Source organism: Mustela putorius, unplaced genomic scaffold (genome assembly GCF_011764305.1).
Source record: "Mustela putorius furo isolate JIRA1106 unplaced genomic scaffold, ASM1176430v1.1 tig00003834_pilon_pilon_pilon, whole genome shotgun sequence".
Lineage (NCBI taxonomy): Eukaryota > Metazoa > Chordata > Mammalia > Carnivora > Mustelidae > Mustela > Mustela putorius.
This window is the reverse complement of record NW_025421987.1, coordinates 62,136,918-62,157,546: the sequence shown is the minus strand read 5'-3', so window position 1 is coordinate 62,157,546 and position 20,629 is coordinate 62,136,918. Positions and strand designations below refer to the sequence as shown.

The window sequence follows — 20,629 nt, the reverse complement described above, 5'->3', positions numbered from 1 at the left end:
TGGGGCTTGATTTCATGACCCTGAGATCATGACTTGAGCTGAAATCAAGAGTCAGATGCTTAACCAACTGAGCCACCCAGGTGCCCCAGGAGGCCCCTATTTCATCTTAGTCTTCCCTATCCCTTATGGTGGCATCTGAATTAGAAGTGCAAGAAAAGCTATACTGAAGGTGAGAGAAAATTCCAAATTGGCAATGAAAACTAAAACAGAAACTAATTATTAAAATAATTAATAATGATGATCCCTTTGATCAGAGATATAGGTGAAATTCCTTTATACTGGTCTGATGGAAAGCCATTTAACTATACTGGGTTTAGTTAGAGATTTAGGAAGAAGACTTTTTCCCTTGGATTTAGTCAGTTAGCTTAAGATAAATAACCTTCAGATGTTATGGGAAATAATCTTTTAAAACTTTTCTAGTGGCTGCAGTGAGGTGAAAACATAATTCTGAAATGGAAATATACTGATATTATTACATTAACACTTTTCAAAAGACTTTAAAGGTAAAATCAGATCTAAAGATTTTCTGTGTTTTTCAGCAAGAGGTCTGCCTTACTGGTGAGCATGGAAACTTGGGGAAGATTAAAAAATGTAAATGGGGTGAGGTGTTGCTACTTAAGACAGAATGAGCACCTACAGTAGAAGTTTTTAAGCACTGCTTAGTTACAGAATGTACGTAGATATAAAACAATTTAGATACTAGAGTATGTTATCTAAAAATAAGCATTTATTGGATCAAGAGCCAGGTTAGATATTTGATACTCATTATATTTATTCCTCAATAACTCCAAAACGTAGGTGTTTTTGGTTCTATTTTATGAATTTGGAAACTGAGGACTGAAGAGGTTGAGAAACTTGCTAAAGACCATAAATTATGGCAGGAAGTTTGCAAGTTAAAATTCAAACTCTCCCCTTGAGTCCTAAGTTCCACCCTCTTTCCTCTATATCAGGTACACTTCTGATCAATTTCCTTGCTCATTGCTGGTTTCGCTAGCAATTTGCTTGCTATTGGAAGAGCTGCCAGTATCTTGGAGGGAAAATAATTGAATTAAAAATAAGTTTATTATTATTTTTTAAAATAATTTTTTAAAAAGATTTCATTTATTTGAGAGAGTATCAGAGAGATCACGAGTGGGGTGGAGGAAAGGGTAGAGGGAGAAGCAGACTCCTTGCTGAGCAAAGAGCCAAACCTGGACTCGATCCCAGGGCACTGAGATCATGACCTGAGCTGGAAACAGCCGCTTAACTGACTGAGCCACCCAGGCGTCCCCAAATAAGTTTATTATTAATAATTACTATCAAAAGGGGAAAAGTTGTTTAGTGGAAAACCTGGTGTAGTAACTAGAGAGGAATAAGTATTTCCACAGAAAGAAAATGCCGTTTATCTTCAGTGAGTCCACTGAGACCTGGGAAGTCAGGGTGAACCTCAGAAAACAAATATTACAATTCTTTTAGGACATATGAATGACCTTTAAATATGTAAGATATTCAAGAGTAAGGTATTAAATAAAATGAGCAACTATACTTATGGATGTCCATTTTACAGTTCCACCATTTTATAGGAGTCGTGGTGGTACACTACAAAAAGTTCAAATGAAATTGGCAAATGGAGGCGGCGACCACGGCTAACCAGGGCTGGCTGGTGCTGTGCACCCAGGCACGCAGCACATGCTCAAGTCACCTCTCCAGGAAGATTTAAAATGTGTATGGTAACTGAAAAGATGTTCATGTCACTAGCAATAAAAGAAATGCTAATAGAAAAACAGAAGGTCAATTTTTGCCTGGCTACCTATCAGGTCAGTAAATGGGAAAAAGGACTTGGAGTTAACCAGGGTGTGAGAGGCAGACATCTCCTTGTACTTGTGGGCAGAATCTGTATTGGGACAATGTGGGCGGAGGATGACTTTGGGATCACGTGTGAAAAGAAATAATATGAACCTTAAGCAGATAACTCCATCTTGAAAAACTTGATCTTAAGGGGCTAAGAATGGATATTTACAAACATGTATGTCATACCTTCAGGCTTACAACTACTTAAATATCTAGTATCAGAGAAAAAAAATAGATGAATTAAGATAAATTTGTCAGCAGGATATTTTACAGTCATTAATTCATTTACAGATACAGAATATTTTTGAATAAGTGGTAATAATACCATGTCTTCATTACATGCATGTTATTAAAGAATACATGCAGATTACAGTGAAATGCCTTTTCTGACTAAAGGAACAGATTCCTAAAGGCAGCCCTGATAATAACTGAAAGAATATATGCAATATTCAACAGAAATAAAATGCCAATCAAAACTCCTTTTGAGTTTTGGAGCTGAATAAGTGATACCCATCTGGGCAAAGAGTGTAGATACGTGTTACTATTTGGGTAATAATCTGATTGTTAAAGCTCTCTTCTAACTTTTCTCTAGCAGTGTCAATTCAAAAAGTCGATGCAGACACTTGAAAAGAAAACTATATGTTCATGAAATGCATATTACTGCTTTAGAACTGTTGACATTTTACTTTGTCTTCTCAGTGAATTTTAAAATAAAAATGGCATCAGATATATTTTTACAAGTTAAACTTGAACTGCTTCTCACTGATTCATTCTCTCTCTCTCAATAACACGCTGACACTCGCTCACCCTACTTCATCTATCTGTTAGAAGAAGCACTTACATTTAAGTAAAATCCATTAATAAAGCATCTCCTCAGTGGGAATCTAAAGGCTTATTCATAATGTCTGGATGAAAACTTACCTTTTTGACTTCTTTACTTGATCTGAATGTCTGCTGAACAAAAGAATCACTTTCAATGGCTTCAATTTCTTTTACTCTTTTTACTTGTTCGACCAGGGTGGCTTGGTCTAAAAAAAAAGGGGGGGGGGTATAATGTCAGTATATTTTGGTGTGTAAGCTTGTTAACAACACTATTCTAAGCAAGCTTCTTTCTTTCTATGAAGTAATTTTTATGACTTCTGGAATTTAACTGGATGAAAAGATGTTATAGTTACGTTCTAACAAAAAAAACACTTTCCCCTTGAGATCCACAAATATCACATTCCTACACACCAAGGCTCTCACCTAAAACCTAATAACACATTGCTGAGAAAGCAATGCTATAACGATCCAAGCTAATCTGGGCTAATCTTGGGGGAGGGCCTTAAATATTAAAAAAAAATTATCATGGAAATACATATAAAAGGAATTAGCACAATGAATCCATTTGCACCTATCACCTGGCTTCTATAGTCAGGAACTCTGTTACTTCATATTTATTCATCCTCACTTCATTTTTTTTTTTTAAGATTTTATTTATTTGACAAAGAGCGCAAGTAGACAGAGCAGCAGGCGGAGGAAGAGGGAGAAAGCAGGCTCCGCTGAGCGGGGAGCACAAGGGGCTCAATCCCAGGACCCTGGGATCATGAGGCAGATGCTTAACCAATGAGCCACCCAGTTGCCCCTCACTTCATTTTCTTGGGTAGACCTGGAGTACTCAAAAGTAACTTCCAGATATCGTGCTGTATCACCCCTAAATATTTAGTAGGAATTTCAGATAAAGACTTAAAAAAACCAAACAGTAATATAATTACAATACCATCTTCACATCTGATAATATTATGAATAATGCCTTAATATCATCTTATACAGTTCATGTTTAATTTTCACTGATTGTCTAAAACAAAAGTCGTTTTTACAAATAGTTTGTTTGAAACAGGATCCAAACAAGGTCCATACCTTAGACCTTGTTGATAAGTATCTTAAATCCCTTTTAATGACTGACTGTCTTCAGTTTGTCCCTTCCATTGCCATTTATTTATTGAAGGGAATAGATTATTCACATTTGAAAATTTTCTCCATTCTAGATCTGGCTGATTTTATTCTCATGATGTCATTTAACATGTTCCTCTATTCCTCAAATTTCATGTAAACCAATAATTAGATCTAGAGGCTGGATTACTTCAGGTTCAATTTCTTTTGGTCAAGGATACATCATAGGTGATGTGTAATTCTCATTACACTGTATTGGGATGTGTTTCTCCCAATTTTAAGGATGTTAAAATTGATCAGTGGGTCTAAGGTGATGTTGGCCTGACTCTATTATAAAGTTCTTCACCAACCTCTCACTTATTGTTTTCAGCAGACATTAATGTTTGTTGATTCGATCCATCATTTCATGAGATGTTGCAAAATGGGTGATTTTTCTAATTCTATTATTCTCCCTGCATTTATTAGCTCTGATTTCTCTGTTATGAAGGACTTCCCTTACTGACTGTGAAGTAGTCTGTACAGGAAAGGTAGAATAAATGTTTAATTTTCCCCTTTACTTGTCGATTGTGATCCAGAGGTAAGCATTATGAGTTCTTGAATATTTATATGCTTAATATATTTTATTGTATGTAATCATTTTCATATTTTGTTGCTCAGTTATTCTACCTTTGGGCAGTGGGGACCTCCTGAAGTTGGTCCTTCATCCTTTCGATATGACTGCTTATAGTAAAGGGGTGAGAAGATGTTCTAGGCTCATCTTGCACAGTTCCTGCCTGAGACCTCAACTTAGCCATTTCTCCAAAGGGCTCGGACTCCTTTGAGTGGGAAATGATATTTATTTAAAGACAGTAACTGGGGCACCAGGGGTGTTCACTGTTCCTGGATTGTCACTGCTTCTCAGCTTTTTCAGTGGGTAGGACAGGAAATGCATACTTTAAGGAAAAAAAAAGTGATATGAGTTCATGCTGATATTAGCAATCAAATTAAAGATTAGAGGACTTTTAAGGTCTCTGATTTTATATATCTTTGTCTTTTCTCTCACTTTCAAACTCTTAAGTCTTGGGGCACCTGGGTGGCTCAGTGGGTTGGGCCTCTGACTTCAGCTTGGGTCATGATCTCAGGGTCCTGGGATTGAGTCCCGCATCGGGCTCTCTGCTCAGCGGGGAGCCTGCTTCCCCTTCTCTCTGCCTGCTGCTCTGCCTACCTATGATCTCTCTCTGTGTCAAATAAATACATAAAATCTTAAAAAAAAAACTTAAGTCTTAATGATATGATCAAAAGTATTAGTTGTTTCTCTCTCTCTCTCTCTATTTTTTCTTAAAGATTTGTCACAGAGAGGAGGAGATCATAAGTAGGCAGAGAGGCAAGCAGAGAGGGGGAAGCAGGCTCCCCGCTGAGCAGAGAGCCTGATGTGGGGCTCGATCCCAGGATCCTGAGATCATGACCTGAGCTAAAGGCAGACACTTAACCCACTGAGCCACTCAGGTGCTGTTAGTTGTTTCTCTTAATATGAGAGTTGAGTATGTATTAGTTTCAAAGTAAAGAGATTAATATCACGATTAACAAGATGAATTAATACAGTTTAAAATTTCTTTATGATTCTTTTTTTTTAAAAGATTTTATTTATTTATTTGACAGACAAGAGATCACAAGTAGGCAGGGAGGCAGGCAGAGAGAGAGGAGGAAGCAGGCTCCCTGCCAAGCAGAGAGCCCGACGTGGGGCTCGATCCCAGGACCCCGAGATCATGACCTGAGCCAAAGGCAGAGGTTTTAACCCACTGAGCCACCCAGGAGCCCCTCTTTATGATTCTTTTTGATGTCAGGAATTATTCCACTGATGAAATGTCAAAACTGTATACTCTAGAGTTACCTGAAATAATTCTCCATGTGCTTAGGCTACCAACAAGATACATAGCTAGGTTCAATTTATTTTAATTCATTTTTTATGGAGTTCTTGCTTTCTGTTTTATTGTTCTTGTGATTAATATTAATAAATTTTTAAAATATTTAACTTATTTATATGTCAGAGAGAAAGAGAGAGGGCACAAGTAGGGGGAAGCGCAGGGAGAGGGAGAAGCAGGCTCCCCACTCAGCACGGAGCCCAATGTGGGACATGATCCCATGACCCCAGGCAGACTGAAGGCAGATGCTTAACCAATTGAGCTACCTAGATCTCCCTAATATTAGTATTTTTTATTTGAGTATAGTTGACACATAATGTTACATTAGTTTCAGATATACAACATAGTAATTCATATGTTATTACATGTTATATACTACTAGATATAATTATATGTTATATACTATGGTCACCACAAGTGTAGCTACTATCATAATAAAATACTATCATGATACCATTGATTATATTCTCTATACTATACCTTTTGTTCTCAAGACTTACTCATTACATTACTGGAAGCCTGTACCTCTCATTTCCCTTCACTCATTTTGCCCATCTCCCAACCCCTCTCTCCTCTGGCAACTGGCAGTTTATTCTCTGTATTTATAGAATACAAATCTGAATCTGCTTTTTGTTATTCATTTGTTTTGTTTTTTTAGATTCCACATATAAGTGAAATCATATGGTATTTTCCTTTTTCTGACTTATTTCCCTTAAATAGTCTCTAGGTCCATCTATGTTGTTGCAAATGGCAAGATCTCTTCCTTTTAATGGCTGTGTAATATTCCAGTGTGTCTGTGTGTATGTATGTACACACCCCACATCTTTGCCCATTCGCCTGTCCACGGACACTGAGGTTGCTTCCATATCTTGGCTATTGTAAATAATGCTGCAAAAGACATAGGGGTGCATATTATCTTTCTGAATTTATGTTTTTGTTTTCTTTGGGTAATGCCTAGTAGTGGAATTATGGAATTACTGGACCATGTGATATTTCTATTTTTAACTTTTTGAGGAACTTCATACTGTTTTCCAGAGTGGCTGCACCAGCTAACATTCCCACAGTACACAAGGGTTCCTTTATCTCCATGTCCTTGACAACAATTGTTATTTCTTGTCTTTAATATTATTTTTTAGTTGCATAAAACACCTGATTCCAAAGTCAAAATGTAAAATATCATTCAGAGAAGTCTAAGTTTCCTTTCCTATCCCATTCTCTCAGGTCTTCCCCCAATCCACAGGTAACCAGTTTTATTAGATTTTGGTTTTATCCTTCCTTTTTTTCTTTCTGAAAATATAAGTATACATATTCACTTCTTTCTTACACAAAATTAACATACTACACATTATGTCTTTAATATAATTCCACCCTAGTACAGAGACTTTCCCATTCTATTTTACAGCTGTATATTTATCTGTTTTATGATTTTTTTTTCCCCTACCAATGCCCTATTGGTGGTCATTTGAGTTGTTTTCAGTCTTTTGCTTTTCCAATTAGTGCTTTAAGAAATGTATTGTTTCATATTTTTCTTTTTTTTTTTCACAAACTAGGCTCCGCAGGAAAAATGTAACATTATGATTCACACACTCTGTTTAAACTCTTGCTCTAAGCTGATATGAATACATAGCTGAATTAGGAGCTCCTGTATATTCAACAAACACCTAAAAATTTGGCGGATTTTAGACTTTCTGGACAATAACTAGATTTATATCCTAAGAAACAACCATAAAAAGTGGTTTGACAATAAGGTAGTTGTTTGCATCAAAGTAATTTCTATATCCCTACAGATCTAAACAGAAAATACTAAGTGTTACAAAGAGTATGAAAAGAAATTTGGTTTAATAATTTCAATAAAAATTAACTATTTATGAAAAATCTTTGTTTCAACTTTTGGCCAATTGTAAATTGTAATTATACGAAATTATGCAACCTCTAGTTTATTTCAGGGAAAGATAGTCTTCTGGAAATGTGTCCCTGACAGCTCTAACCAGTCCTTTCTCCTGTGAAAAATAATGCATGGAATGTTTGGAAGTAATAGCTGCTAAAGCCCACACTCCCAATTAAGAAGACTATATTTGCAACATAAAAGAAAGTACTGTCACTGTCATGGTTGAGCAAATAGCTCCACATGCTTTAGAATAAAAGCTCCTGTGCATTTTAATTATACAATATACTGAGCTTGTCAAATGAGGAGATTCTTTGCCCAGCTAATTTATTAATGTGAACATATATATTCCAGTGGATGATATTTTTATTACTTGCATGTATAATAGTGTTAATATAGCAGAGAAAAGTCATAATGGGTACCATTCCATGTGATCCAACTTTAATTTGTCAATGTGAAAATACACTTGTTTGTATAGGTCTTAGTTAATCTCACTATTATTTCACCATCATTAATTCCCAATCAAAAGACAGTATTTCAGACTTCAGGATGATGTCTCATATATATCAACTATTTGAAGCCTTGGGTTTTTTCTCTAACATATTCTCTCATTTGGATTTACAAAGCACATCATTAGTATTAAAAGTCAGAGGTGAGCTCACAAATAGTACTTGATGTCTAAAGCTTATAGTGTTTGCAGCTTCAAATATGGACGTACAACTAGCTCCTAATACAAATAAAAGTATTATCATAGAAGCTGGCCCAAGGGCCAGTATGTTTAACAAAATAGCATTGGAGAAATTATAAAGGAAGGAAGGAAAAAGATTAGAGAAAACCAGAACGTTATCTTTGTGTTTCTTTAAAGATCACTTCAGGCCTAACAAAGTGACAGGGCAGCTAAGAGAAAACCAGTTTGCCTGACTTACAATATGAAAATAAACCAACGTAGCTTTTACCTTTCAATATAGGAACCATTTTATCAGTGATATTTAAATTAAAGAGTAAGAGAGAGTTATTTAAGTTAAAATTTGAAGAATTCACGGGAGAGTTACATTTTTAGTCTTGTAAATAGCTAATCTTCATGCTGTTTGAAAACAGGCATAAAACATGTTTTAAAGGGCTTCATACTCAAAATTTAAATATCAATGTCTGCAAATATAGGTCTTGAATATAATCCTGTCATTTTGGGAAGCAGAATAAAACACATCAATAAGATACAATAAATTGCTTTAAATTCAGGTTCTTAAGTTTTACATACCAATTTGTCACTGAAAAATTCTTTACCAATTTTAAGAACAGGAGATATGTGAATTACAACTACTCATCATTTATATGCTTGGAACGAATGCCTAGCATACGAAGTATCTTTATTCACCAGCTGAGAGGTAAAAATAAAGACAAGGTACAATGTTACCGAGAGAATCAAAATTATAGGATGTTTTAGATATTAACATGGTAAACATGAAGGAAAGATATTAGCATTTCATGCTATTTTATAAACATTACTGGTAAATAAAATGACTTTCATAGGTAGTTTGTAAAATTTCAGTAGAAGGGATACATATTTCATGTTAAAAAAAATACCGGAGTCAGAAAGCAAAGTCACTACAGACTAAAGACAATCAATACTAATTCACCACACACATGGAAACACACACCACATGGAAAATCATTTTGTTCCTTTTGTGATAAAAAATTAAAATCAAACATTTTATTTGTTACGTTGATGTTATATTATACAAATAAGGCTCACCAACCACTTCAAGTTATATTTGACAATTTTACACAATTTGACACAACTTTCACAGAATTAGAAAAAAATTATCAAATGATACACAAATTTAAGATTAGTGAGTAAAGATGGTAAGGTCCAATATAAACCTTTTATCTGAAAAGGCAAAATTTTACTCTATAGTCCATTTGTAGATTACACAAACCACTCTCTAAAGTGGCAGCAATGCTAAGTTGAGAACAGCAGATGGCACTATTACTCAAGATGTAATCATGGGATAACAGCCAACATGAGTTCCATGAAAGGTATCTTACACATGAAAATCTCATCTTCAACTGACTCCTTCTGAATATTAATATTTTATGAATTTCCCCAAAGTTAAAATACATTTTATGTTACAAAGAGTTTGGGTCAGTTGGCTTCATAGTTTCTGAGGTACTCATGCTACTCTTCCAATAAAAAAAAGTTTATATACTAATAGTACTGCTAAAAATACATGAATAACACAAAAGAATATCTTATTTTCAGTTTAAATTGACTCAAATTTTAGCTAAGAATGGGTACATCTATGAAATTCGTTTATGGTAATATATCGATACTGAAAGCAAAACAGTCTTTGAAATGCAAAGCATTTTCAAGTCCTGTTGTAAGAATTTTTAAAAAAGCAAACAACAGACTTTGGCCAATAAACAAACAAAAAAAGGTAGTTATTCAGTAAACTCTAAACAAAACCTACGTGGAAAAAGCCACTAAGCTTACTTGAAATTCTAAAGTCCTTATACCACTTTCTCATGAACACAAATTTTAACAAAATGCAGCCATTCTTTTCCCTTCAAAACAGTACATTTTAAATAATTTTTTTCATAAAACATGCAGAGCATATATTAGAAATTCATTTAACCTAAACATTTTAAGGTTGTTCATAGGACCCAGATCCTTGGGCAAAAATTCCTAGAACTGATACCCACAAATAATTAGAAAGATGAGAAAACTTTTTAAGTAGAAAGTGGCTGGTCTATTGCTCTTCTGGAAGCTGTTATATATGGGCCAGGTTATATATGTCAATGAGGCTCCTGAAGACTTCTAATAACCCTTCTTGGATAAGGTCCAAGACAGACTAATCTTATTAAACAGCTTTCTGTATCAAATTAAGTAACAGGAATAATTTTAATGTGACTGTACCAGTGAAGAGTTTCTGAGAAACATTTTAATAAGTGAAAGTGAACTGGGTATCAAGCTAGGCTTTATTTAAAAAAAATGCATACAGAATACCTCACTTAGCTCCTCTCACCTAAAATGCTCTCACCTTTTCTCAATCTTCCCTCTTACCTTCTTTTGCCACCGGTGAGAAAAGGGCCTCTTCCATAATTCATTTGGCTCTTAGCATATGTTGCCTTGCACTGATACTAATCTCTTCATTAGTGAAAGCTTCATTTCCCCAGCTGGAGGGAACATAACTTTTTGTGTCAACTCCAGGACTTAGTGTCATATGCTTTATTACCTAGTAAGCAGTCAATAAACTTTGGTTGAAAAACTGAAAGGATGTTAAAGTAACCATTAAAAAAAATAAAACTTCTTGGGGGGGGGGATGTCAAATTATAAGAAGTTTTTGTAACTTAAAAAATTAAGTGTCTTTAAGCAGTTAGTTGTAATAGCTCTGGGCTCAGACTGTCTGGATTAAACCCTGTCTCTGCTATTTACTCTGTAACCCTGGGCAAGTGGTTCAAGTTGTAATGGTCTCAGTCTTCTTCTCTGTGCAATGGGAATAAACATCATGGAATAGCTGAGGTTGACTCTCTAGTTCCCTCCCTTCCTTTCTAACTCTCCTTTCCTCCTTTCAAGTACTGGAGCACATTCAATGCACTAGACATTGTTCTACAAACAGGGGTTTAGAAACAAGAGTTTCTTTCCTCATGGAGCTTCTACCTTCATGGGAGAGACAAATAATAAACACATAAATAAACAATATAATATCAAGAAAAACAGAGCAGCATAGAGGGCTAGAAAGGAGAAAGGGAGCTATTTCAGATGGGGTGAGCAGGGAAATCTTCTCTGACGTGGTGAATCCAGTAGAGAGAAAAAGCAGGTGAAGGAAGCCAAGAAAATGTAGGAGATGATACGGGTGCTAGCCCAGGGTGAGGAAACACTAAAAGCACTTAATAAATGACAGACTAGACATAGTACTTGAGTGCTAATTTAGTCAGAGTAGTAAAGACATGGAAGTTGCCTAACAAGTTTACATAAAAACTTTTCCATTTCTGGCCATATGGTTTCAGGCTAGCAACCTTTTTTCAGCCCGGTATACTGGCTTTAGCTCCACCTCTCATGGCATCACCTGTGGTGTGGCAGGCCTGGGAAGACTGGAAGAGATGACAGGGCTACGCACATCTTTGAGAAGGCACAAAAGGCCAAAGTTCTATCAGCTGCCAAGACACTGGATCCACCCGGATTCACTGAACACTGCAGGCTGAATGGGGGAGCAGTGTTTCCCCCAGACACATGGCCCTCAGCCTCCAATCTCAAGAGATGGGAAAGGCCTTGCCTCTTCCTAATGGTGTCTAGTAACACAAACTCCCCAAAATAGTAGTTGTGTGGTTATAAAGAAATGGGATTATAAAGCAAATGTATTTTACTTAAGTGTCTGTCAATATCCTAGAATGCCTTTCCAGTGAGGAAGGTCACAAAGGCTAATTTTTTATTTAAATGGTTGTTGAAAAGGCCGGATGAGCTGTTCTGGTAGAAGGAGTAAAATCCCAGCAGTAACAGAAGCTTACATTATGGCACTCTGCACAAAGCACTACATATGGATTACCTCTGTTAACTCTCATAACTATGAGAGATAGTACTATTATTATTCTCATTGTACAGATGAGAAACTAAGGTGAAGTAACATGGTCAAGGTCACATAACTAGCTGGTGGTAGAAATGGGGGACCTAGTCATTGTGATCAAGTCATTAATTCCTTGTCAAATAAATTCTTTACCCACACCTGCCAAACAAATTATTTTTTCCCTCTTTCCCATCCATTTACTAGAAATAGTAAGTGTTCTTGGGATTGTTCTTATTCTGTATTTTAATGCTTTATTTGATGCCATAAGTATTATCTCGGTTTTCTGGCATTACCTTGAGCTAGGTTACAGACAGTATTTTTAGAAGCTTACATACTTGAAAAAGTTTTGAAAGAATTATGCAAGTCACATCCCCAAAACCTTTATTAATGTATTAAAAAATAAGTTTTTAGAGAACTGCATTCTTTCCCCTAAGCCTGAAAACAACCTGACTAGTAAATTACCACTTCAGAGCTGTTCTTTATTTATTGCGTAGCAACTGTTGTTGCAAAAAAAACTAGAACGGCTTCTGTACATTTGGCTAAACCAATAATCACTGTGTAACCTACTGCATAGACTAGTGCCTTATGCTTTTTCAAGTGTAACAAACATGAGTAGTCAAATCTACTTTAACACAGTGGTAAGAAATAATAACGCCAACAAGGCTAAAGCTACTGGAGATTTCTTAACAGGACTGAAGAAAGGAATATAATTCAAGGTATACCAGATCAAGAGGGCAGAATACAGAATGTGAAATTGCTATTTGCTTTCCATTTTCATTCTAGAATTCTTATTGACTCTAATTAAAATTCTGGAGATGGAAGAGTTGTCTGTTTCCAAGGAACTTGCAGTGAATGCTGTCTGCCAGCCATCTCTAAACACCCCATAACCACACACAACTTGCCTGTCAGGAGAGCTAATGCAGACATCGCGGGGCACACCACATTTGTCACTGTGGCTAATATCAGAGATACGCAGCTCTTTTTTCTTAGCACACAAAAGCAAGATATGTAATTCAATGCTCAATTTACCCCTGTCTCGCAGGAGATTTTTCCCCGCTAATTGATAGAAATTAAGCCATTAATCAAGCCACTAGCCATCATTCAAACCAGAGAAGATGAATACAAACTTTCATCATAACCACCTTCCCCATTTTAGTGTTCATTAGCATTAATTTTTAATGCAATTATGCTATTCTTTTACGCTGAGCTCATAAATTACTGCTCTTTTGTTGCTGGCTGGCCTTGTAAAATCCAAACTAATGCTTTGTGCTCTGATCTTAAAGGCAATTACTAGGTTCTTCTATCTTTTATATCTTTGCATCCAAATAACCTTTATATATAACGAACACCCAGGACTGACTATGCCTGTTTGTTTTTTTAATGCCTCTCTATAAATCTCTGTGGACATATAAATGTAGTCAAATGTATCTACAACAAATATATATATATGTATACACACACACCACATACCTTATAAAATATAAATGTTAATATAAAAATAAGATCTCACAAATTCATATGATAGTTCAGGTTCAAATGTAATAATACATGATTAAGATGTAATGCATCATTGTATTAAAGTTATAATTTTATAACAAATGAGAGCTGGGACTATTAATAGCAGCTGACTATTATATGCATATTTAAGGGTCAAACAACTACTAAAAAAAAAAAAAAGAATAACTATGGCATACCAAAACCCCTTAGTTCTTTACCTAGGGTTAATGTTTAATGTTTAAATCCTTATTTTTAAGAAAACTGTGTTGCAACCTGGAAATGAATGAGTTGAAAATGAAGAGAGTACTCAAAGATTAAAAGGACCGTTTAAGGACGCCTGGGTGGCTCAGTGGGTTAAGCCGCTGCCTTGGGCTCAGGTCATGATCTCAGGGTCCTGGGATCGAGTCCCGCATTGGGCTCTCAGGCTCAGCTCATCCTGCTTCCCTCTCTCTCTCTGCCTGCCTCTCCGACTACTTGTGATTTCTCTCTGTCAAATAAATAAATAAAATCTTAAAAAAAAAATAAAAGAACCGTTTATCCAAAAGTGTGTTTACAATTGCATTTAAGAACTCCATAGTTTTCTATTTTGCAAAGCAGATGCATCAATTGATATGAGGATGACACTAGTAAAAGGATAGATTTCCAGACACAAAAACTGAACCCAGACGCAATCTACTCCTTCCTCTAATCTGGGGAAAGTCAGAAGTTGTACTCCCCTTATGGTCCTCAAAAAGCACTGGTTATACTCACTCCTAGGTCCAGAGGAGATTAAAAAAAAAAAGTAAATAAGACCAACAAAAACTCTGCAACTCTCTTATATCAACCCAGTAATGCCTTAGCCTTTGTTTGCAAGTTGTTGTGTTCTGGCCACCCACTAGCTAGAGAAAGCATGCATATGTGGCATTAAGATTAATGAAATAAAACTTATTGGGGGAAGAAAACTTAATGGGAAAATAGCAGAAGCACTGGTGTTGGTGCCAGCCCAGTCACCTCTCAGAGTTGCGTAGCTGCTGCCTTCCACTAACACCAGGGTACTGGGGTAGGGAGTAGAGAGTGCACTCAGAAATCTTCCACCAAAAACAAAAACAAAACAAAAAACGGGTTTTTTTTTTTAATCATTAACATAAGATTATCTTCTGTCTCTTCTCATGGCTTGTTCTTTGTTTGATTTCATCTTTAATAGAAAGTTATACATGGACTAGAAGCAGTGGGGCTTAATTCTGCAAGGACGGGGATTCTTTCTACCAAGGGACTTGCTCTGCCAGGAAAAGTGAGACAGCCTCAACTCAAGTGTTTTGTGATCTGTTCCTTTATGATCTTAGAAGAAAACAGGCAACTAACATATTGTATTTGGACATTTAAGTTGTCAATACAAAGCTGTGAGTTCTAAGACCTCTTCTTATAAACATTTTGTATTAGGCTTCATAAGCTTATAGAAAATAATCCGTGGCCCCATGTGCCTTAGTTTCCTTAACACATTGAAAAAAATGCTGGGGTTTAGAAACAAATTGACGTTAATTCAACCAATATGTATTTAGTGCCTTTATCTGCCAGGTGCTGGAGATTTCTGGTTGAAATGACATCTTTTTTGATTCTGAAACAGATATAATTTTTGGTAATAAATAATATCCCCATTTTTCAAATACAGCATTTGATACTCTCAACATTTAAGAGGTATCAAAAGAAGCAGAGTTGGAATATGAAACCAAGTCTTTGTACTTCATATTCCATATGGTTCTCATTGAACCAGATGCCTCCTTAGCTTTTGAATCTGATAACCTTACATGATGAATTATGATTATTTATGCTTATTTTATATGCTTTTCAAATTTATATATAATTCTGATATTTTTAAAAAAGATTTTATCTATTTTAGAGAGACAGAGAGAAGAGGGAGACGGGCAGAGGGAGAAGGAAAGAATCTTTAGCAGGCTCTATGCTGGCATGGAGCCTGGCACAGGATTCAACTCCATGACCCCAAGATCATGACCTGAGCTGAAATCAAGAGTTGGATGCTTAACAGACTGAGCCACCCAAGTGCCCCTCAATTTTGATCTTTTAAACAGAGATGAGGTAGGGAGAATGGTAGTGAACAGCAGAAGACATTAATTTCTTTTTCTTTTCTTTTCTTTATTTATTTGACAGAGAGAGAAAGATCACAAGTAGGCAGAGAGGCAGACAGAGAGAGAGGGGGGAAGCAGTCTCCCCGCTGAGCAGAGAGCCTGATGTGGGGTTTGATCCCAGAACCCCGGGACCATGACCTGAGCCGAAGGCAGAGGCTTAACCCACTGAGCCACCCAGGTGCCCCATTAATTTCTTTTTCTTAAAAGCAGAGTATTTTGCTATGTTAATGAAGTGTAGCATATAAAATCACTGCATTTAAAGAAACCCAGTATGGGTTAAGTCTGCATTTTCTAGAATTTCATACAAATGGTACACTCTTTAATGTCTGATGTTTTTGACTCAGCTTGTTTTTTTTGCAGTATAGCTCTGTGTTGTGGGGTAGAAATACTGTTTGTTCTCTTCATTACTGGTAGAATTCTATCACATGAATAATCATAATTTGTTTATTCATTCACCTGTTGATAGGCATTTGGGTTGTTTCCAATTTCTGGCTTTTGAGACTAAAGTTACTATAACATTTACGTAAAGTCTGCACATTTTCGCTTCTCTTGGGTAAATATATAATACTGTAATGGATGGATTATATGGTTAAGTTTGTATTTCTCTGATGACTAATGATATTGAGCATTCTGTAATACACTATCGACCATTCATTTCTTTTTTTAAAAGATTTATTTGAGAGAGAGAGAGAGAAAACAAGAGCTGGGGAGGGGAAGGGAAAGAGGGAGAGGGGGATAGAGAGAGAGAGAGAAGCAGACCCTCGCTGAGTAGGAAGCCCAATGTGGGGCTCAATCCCAGGACCTAGAGATCATGATCTGAGCTGAAGGTAGATGCTATAACCGACTGAGCCACCCAGGCTCTGACCATTCATTTCTTTTTAAAATTGTTTCAAATCTTTCGTTCGTTATTTAACTAGGTTGTCTGTTTTCTTATTATTGAGTTACAAGAATTCTTCATCTATACTGAATATACATCTTTTGTCAATATATATCGCTAATATTTTCTTCCATTCTGTGACTTGCCTTTTTGTTCTTTATGGTGTCTACCAAAGAGTAAAACTTTTTATTTTTTAAAGATTTTATTTATTTATTTATTTGAAAAAGAGAGAGAGAAAGAGAGCGAGAGCACATGAGAGCACATGAACAGGAGGAGGGTCGGCGGTGGGGGGAGAGAATCCCAAGCAGAGCCAACAGTGAGCACAGAGCCCAACATTTAGCTCAATCCCAGGACCCCAAGATCACAACCTGAGCTGAAATCAAGAGTCGATGCTCAACCAACTGAGCCACCCTGGCATCCTAAAGAGCAAAACTTTTTAATTAGAAAAATTCCAATTTATTATTTTTAAAATTTTGTGCTTTTTGTGTCTATCAATTATTTGTCTACCTCAAGGCTGCAAAGATTTTCTCCTATACTTTCTTCTAGATCTATAATACATTTTAAGCTAATTCACTTATTTATTTGACAGAGAGAGAGAGAGAGATCACAAGTAGGCAGAGAGGCAGGCAGAGAGAAAGGGGGAAGCAGCCTCCCTGCCAAACAGAGAACCTGATGTGGAGCCCTGATTTTAAGCTAATTCTTATGTATGGTATAAGATAAGTGTCATTGTTTCTTTTCCCCAAAAGGATATCCAGGTTTTCAGTAGCATTTATTAAAAAGATTTTTCCTTTCCCCACTGAATTGCCTTGGTAGTTCTGTTGAAAATTATTTGGCCATATATGTGAAGGTTAATTTCTGGTCTCTTTAGTCTGTTCTATTTATCTATATGTCTATCTTTATAGTAACCCATAGTCTTCATTACTTCATTACTATATTCATTACTTCATTACTATAATTTAAAAGTAAATTTTGAAATTAGGGAGTGTAAATCATAGGACTTTGTTCTTTCAAAAAACTGCTTTAATTATTCCTCATTTTTTGCATTTTAAATAAAATTGGTTCTTAGTAAAAAAAAAAAAAAAACTTTGCTCTTAACACTTTATGTGGAATTTTAGCATTAGGATGCAAAATGTAATATATAATGAAATTCAGTTTCAGGAATAAGCTGAAATACAAATGATTATAATAAAATTAGACACTCCAAATATTAGTTTATTAGGTACAAAACTTAAAATAAAAAAAAGAAAACAATTGCCAATTACTTAAATCAAATTTAAAAATAGTTTTGGGATCAAGTTGTAAAAATGTTACTTATTACCAAAAGATACTGCCAAGTTAAATTTCTATTTCTTCTGATTTAAAGTAAAAAATTGAGCCACATTCAAATTACCTTATAAAGGAGCTGCTACATAAGAAGAAAATAGTTTAAATGACTAAATGTTGATGGTCAAGTTTTTTATTTTGTTTTTTAGTTAAAGAATGTGGCCTGGAAAATGTATTCAGGTGGAACTGATGAAAGAAAAATCAGAAGGGAGAATAAAGGATGACAGACTAATTAGAAGAGGCAAGTGTTTCAGGGACTTGTAAGAAACCAAGGGCAAGAGAGTCTGAACTACTTGGAGAAATTCTACTGGTTCAGGGAAGAGAACTGGGGCATCTAGACCCAAATAAAATGGATGAATAATGTCTACTTTGCAAACTTTCATTTAAGAAGCAACATACCTACACATCCTATCTGAACTCTGATGTCTGTAATTATAATCTTTCTGTTTGGTCCATCATTTTGAAAATACCTTCTTCTCCTTACAGTCTTGCCCTTCAAATAAATGTAAATAAGATTCTTGGCTTTTACTTAAGAAAAGCCCTAAATCCTACATTATCTATATTATTAACTATAGGTAATCATAAATCTTTATTACTACAGTTAAATCTAGTAAGTTTCTGTATGTTCCAATACAGTTGGTCAAGCTGCATACAAAGAAATATATATTATTCCTATTTGGTTTAACTTATTGTAGCTAACTTTGGATAGGCTTAAAAATCTCATTGACAATGTTATGATAATTATATGATAGTAAGTCTGAGTTATGATTTATATGCATAGCTATATATTTTTTCCAATTAAAGTATGCTGGTAAGATAGCCTAATGATTTGGTTTTTTAAACTGTACTTTATGAAGAGGGCAGTAAATATTTAAGTTGAAAATCTCACATCAATAATGATCATAACCTTAATAAAAATAGAGAAAAGTTTCCACATTTTAACCTGTTTCTAATCCATTATGATTTCAATAAAGCAGACCTTACCATAATTCCCACATTTGCCACATTAAATTGAGACCTATACAGAGCCATTCAGATTGATGAGGAACAGAGTACAAACAAAGAAATAAAGTAATTAACAAATGGGAAATTATTGCCCATTCCTCCATGACTATGACAGAAATCAGCTATAGAAACAAGGTAATATTAATATTAACCATTCATTTGCTTCTAATAGTACTTTCTCATGAAAAACACTATGTTTTAAGTTACCAAATTACAAAATAATGGGCAAGTCCAGCTCTACTTTCAGGTGAAGTGACTGAAAACCAGCACTCCCAAGATCTAACTTCACAATAAACTAAACTATATTATCTTGAACAAGTGCTGCCATTAAATTTCCATCTTCTCTTCCAAATTAAGATATGGTATCTGCTAAAGGACAAGCATGAAGAAACACTTTAAAGAGAAGTTTATCATTCCATAGAAGAGAACAGTGCCCTGCAGGACTGATAAATTTGGAGAAAGGAAAAATCAGGAGATGAGGAACTGAAGGGAAGATCAGGATTGTTTGGAAGCTAAACCTTGGGAGTAAGGTAAGACAAGGGGTTCTGAAGATGTGTGCAAAGGGGGAAGGACAAGAAAGGGAAGGGAGACAGTGAGAGAACATTTACAATAGTTCTGAGCTTCGTATGCAGAGCTTCCAATTACAGCCCAGTTTGGGAGGACAGTGGCTCTAGGACAAATCTCCAACTATAGGAACATAATTTCTGAGTAACCTATTTTTTATACATTTTAATTCTTAATCCCTAATAACTACAACAACAACAACTACCAACATATGATGAATGTTTAAAGATCTCTGATCTTTGGGAAAGGGGAGATGGCAGTGTTAGTGGCAATCATTCTATAGTATCTCACAATCTAAGCAGAAAAATCTACAATGGGTCCACAGAAGTGGAGAAATTTATAAACCTAAAAGGTTTATAACCCTAAGAAGGTATATTTGCCAGCTTGTAGCACCTGAAACTGGAATAACCAGGGGCTATTACTATTTGGATATAAGTAAACTTTAAGTAAAAAATTAAAGAATAAAATTTGAACTCATAGACACTAAGACTGGGTAAAAAGATAAACTTTACATATACACACATATATATACATGCATAAACACTTCCAGGCCTACTTAAACTCATTTAATAATCACAAAACTGATATTATATAACAATATTAGTACTGAAAATAAACCTTTGAAAAGGAAACCACTACGAATCCACAATTAATTTAAAACATTTCAAGAAGAGTTTTTACAGGCTGACTCAGGGCTTGATCCTGGCAGCCAGATGGACATAGGAGGTCAATAATCCAGAAGCAATGAGACAGTGATTAGTCAGACAGTAAAACCAGTCCCTGGAAGCAATTACTGTCCAACACGTCAGAAAGCTAATTGACCAACATAGTCAGAAAATGGATTTAGAAGTTTCAGTATCTCCCTGCTATTCTAAAAAATCTTTTTTAGTAAACATTGTACAAAAGCCAGTACTACTTCAAACAATTATCACTCACTGCTAAAAGTCCTTGTTCAGAATAGACAACTGAAGAAAGGTCCCTTTAACAAGCCAAGTTTACTTGTTCCTACATTCTTTATGTCTAACCAGTCAGACATGTTACAAAGCCGTAAGCTCTAAGAAAATCTCATCTGGTCCAAAAGGTTATCAATTATCCCTAAATTTTGCTATAAAATAGCAATGGGTCACGCC

The 20,629-nt window shown here is 35.5% G+C and overlaps 1 protein-coding gene across 1 annotated transcript in view; it reads right to left on the bottom strand.

Annotated features, from left to right (window-relative positions):
* The window catches only part of RSRC1 (arginine and serine rich coiled-coil 1), a 430,058-nt gene that overhangs the window by 6,039 nt on the left and 403,390 nt on the right, over nt 1-20,629 (bottom strand). Inside the window, exon 7 of the mRNA XM_045088558.1 lies at nt 2,752-2,858. Coding sequence (XP_044944493.1) covers nt 2,752-2,858 — 107 coding nt within the window. The remainder of the gene's footprint in view (nt 1-2,751; nt 2,859-20,629) is intronic.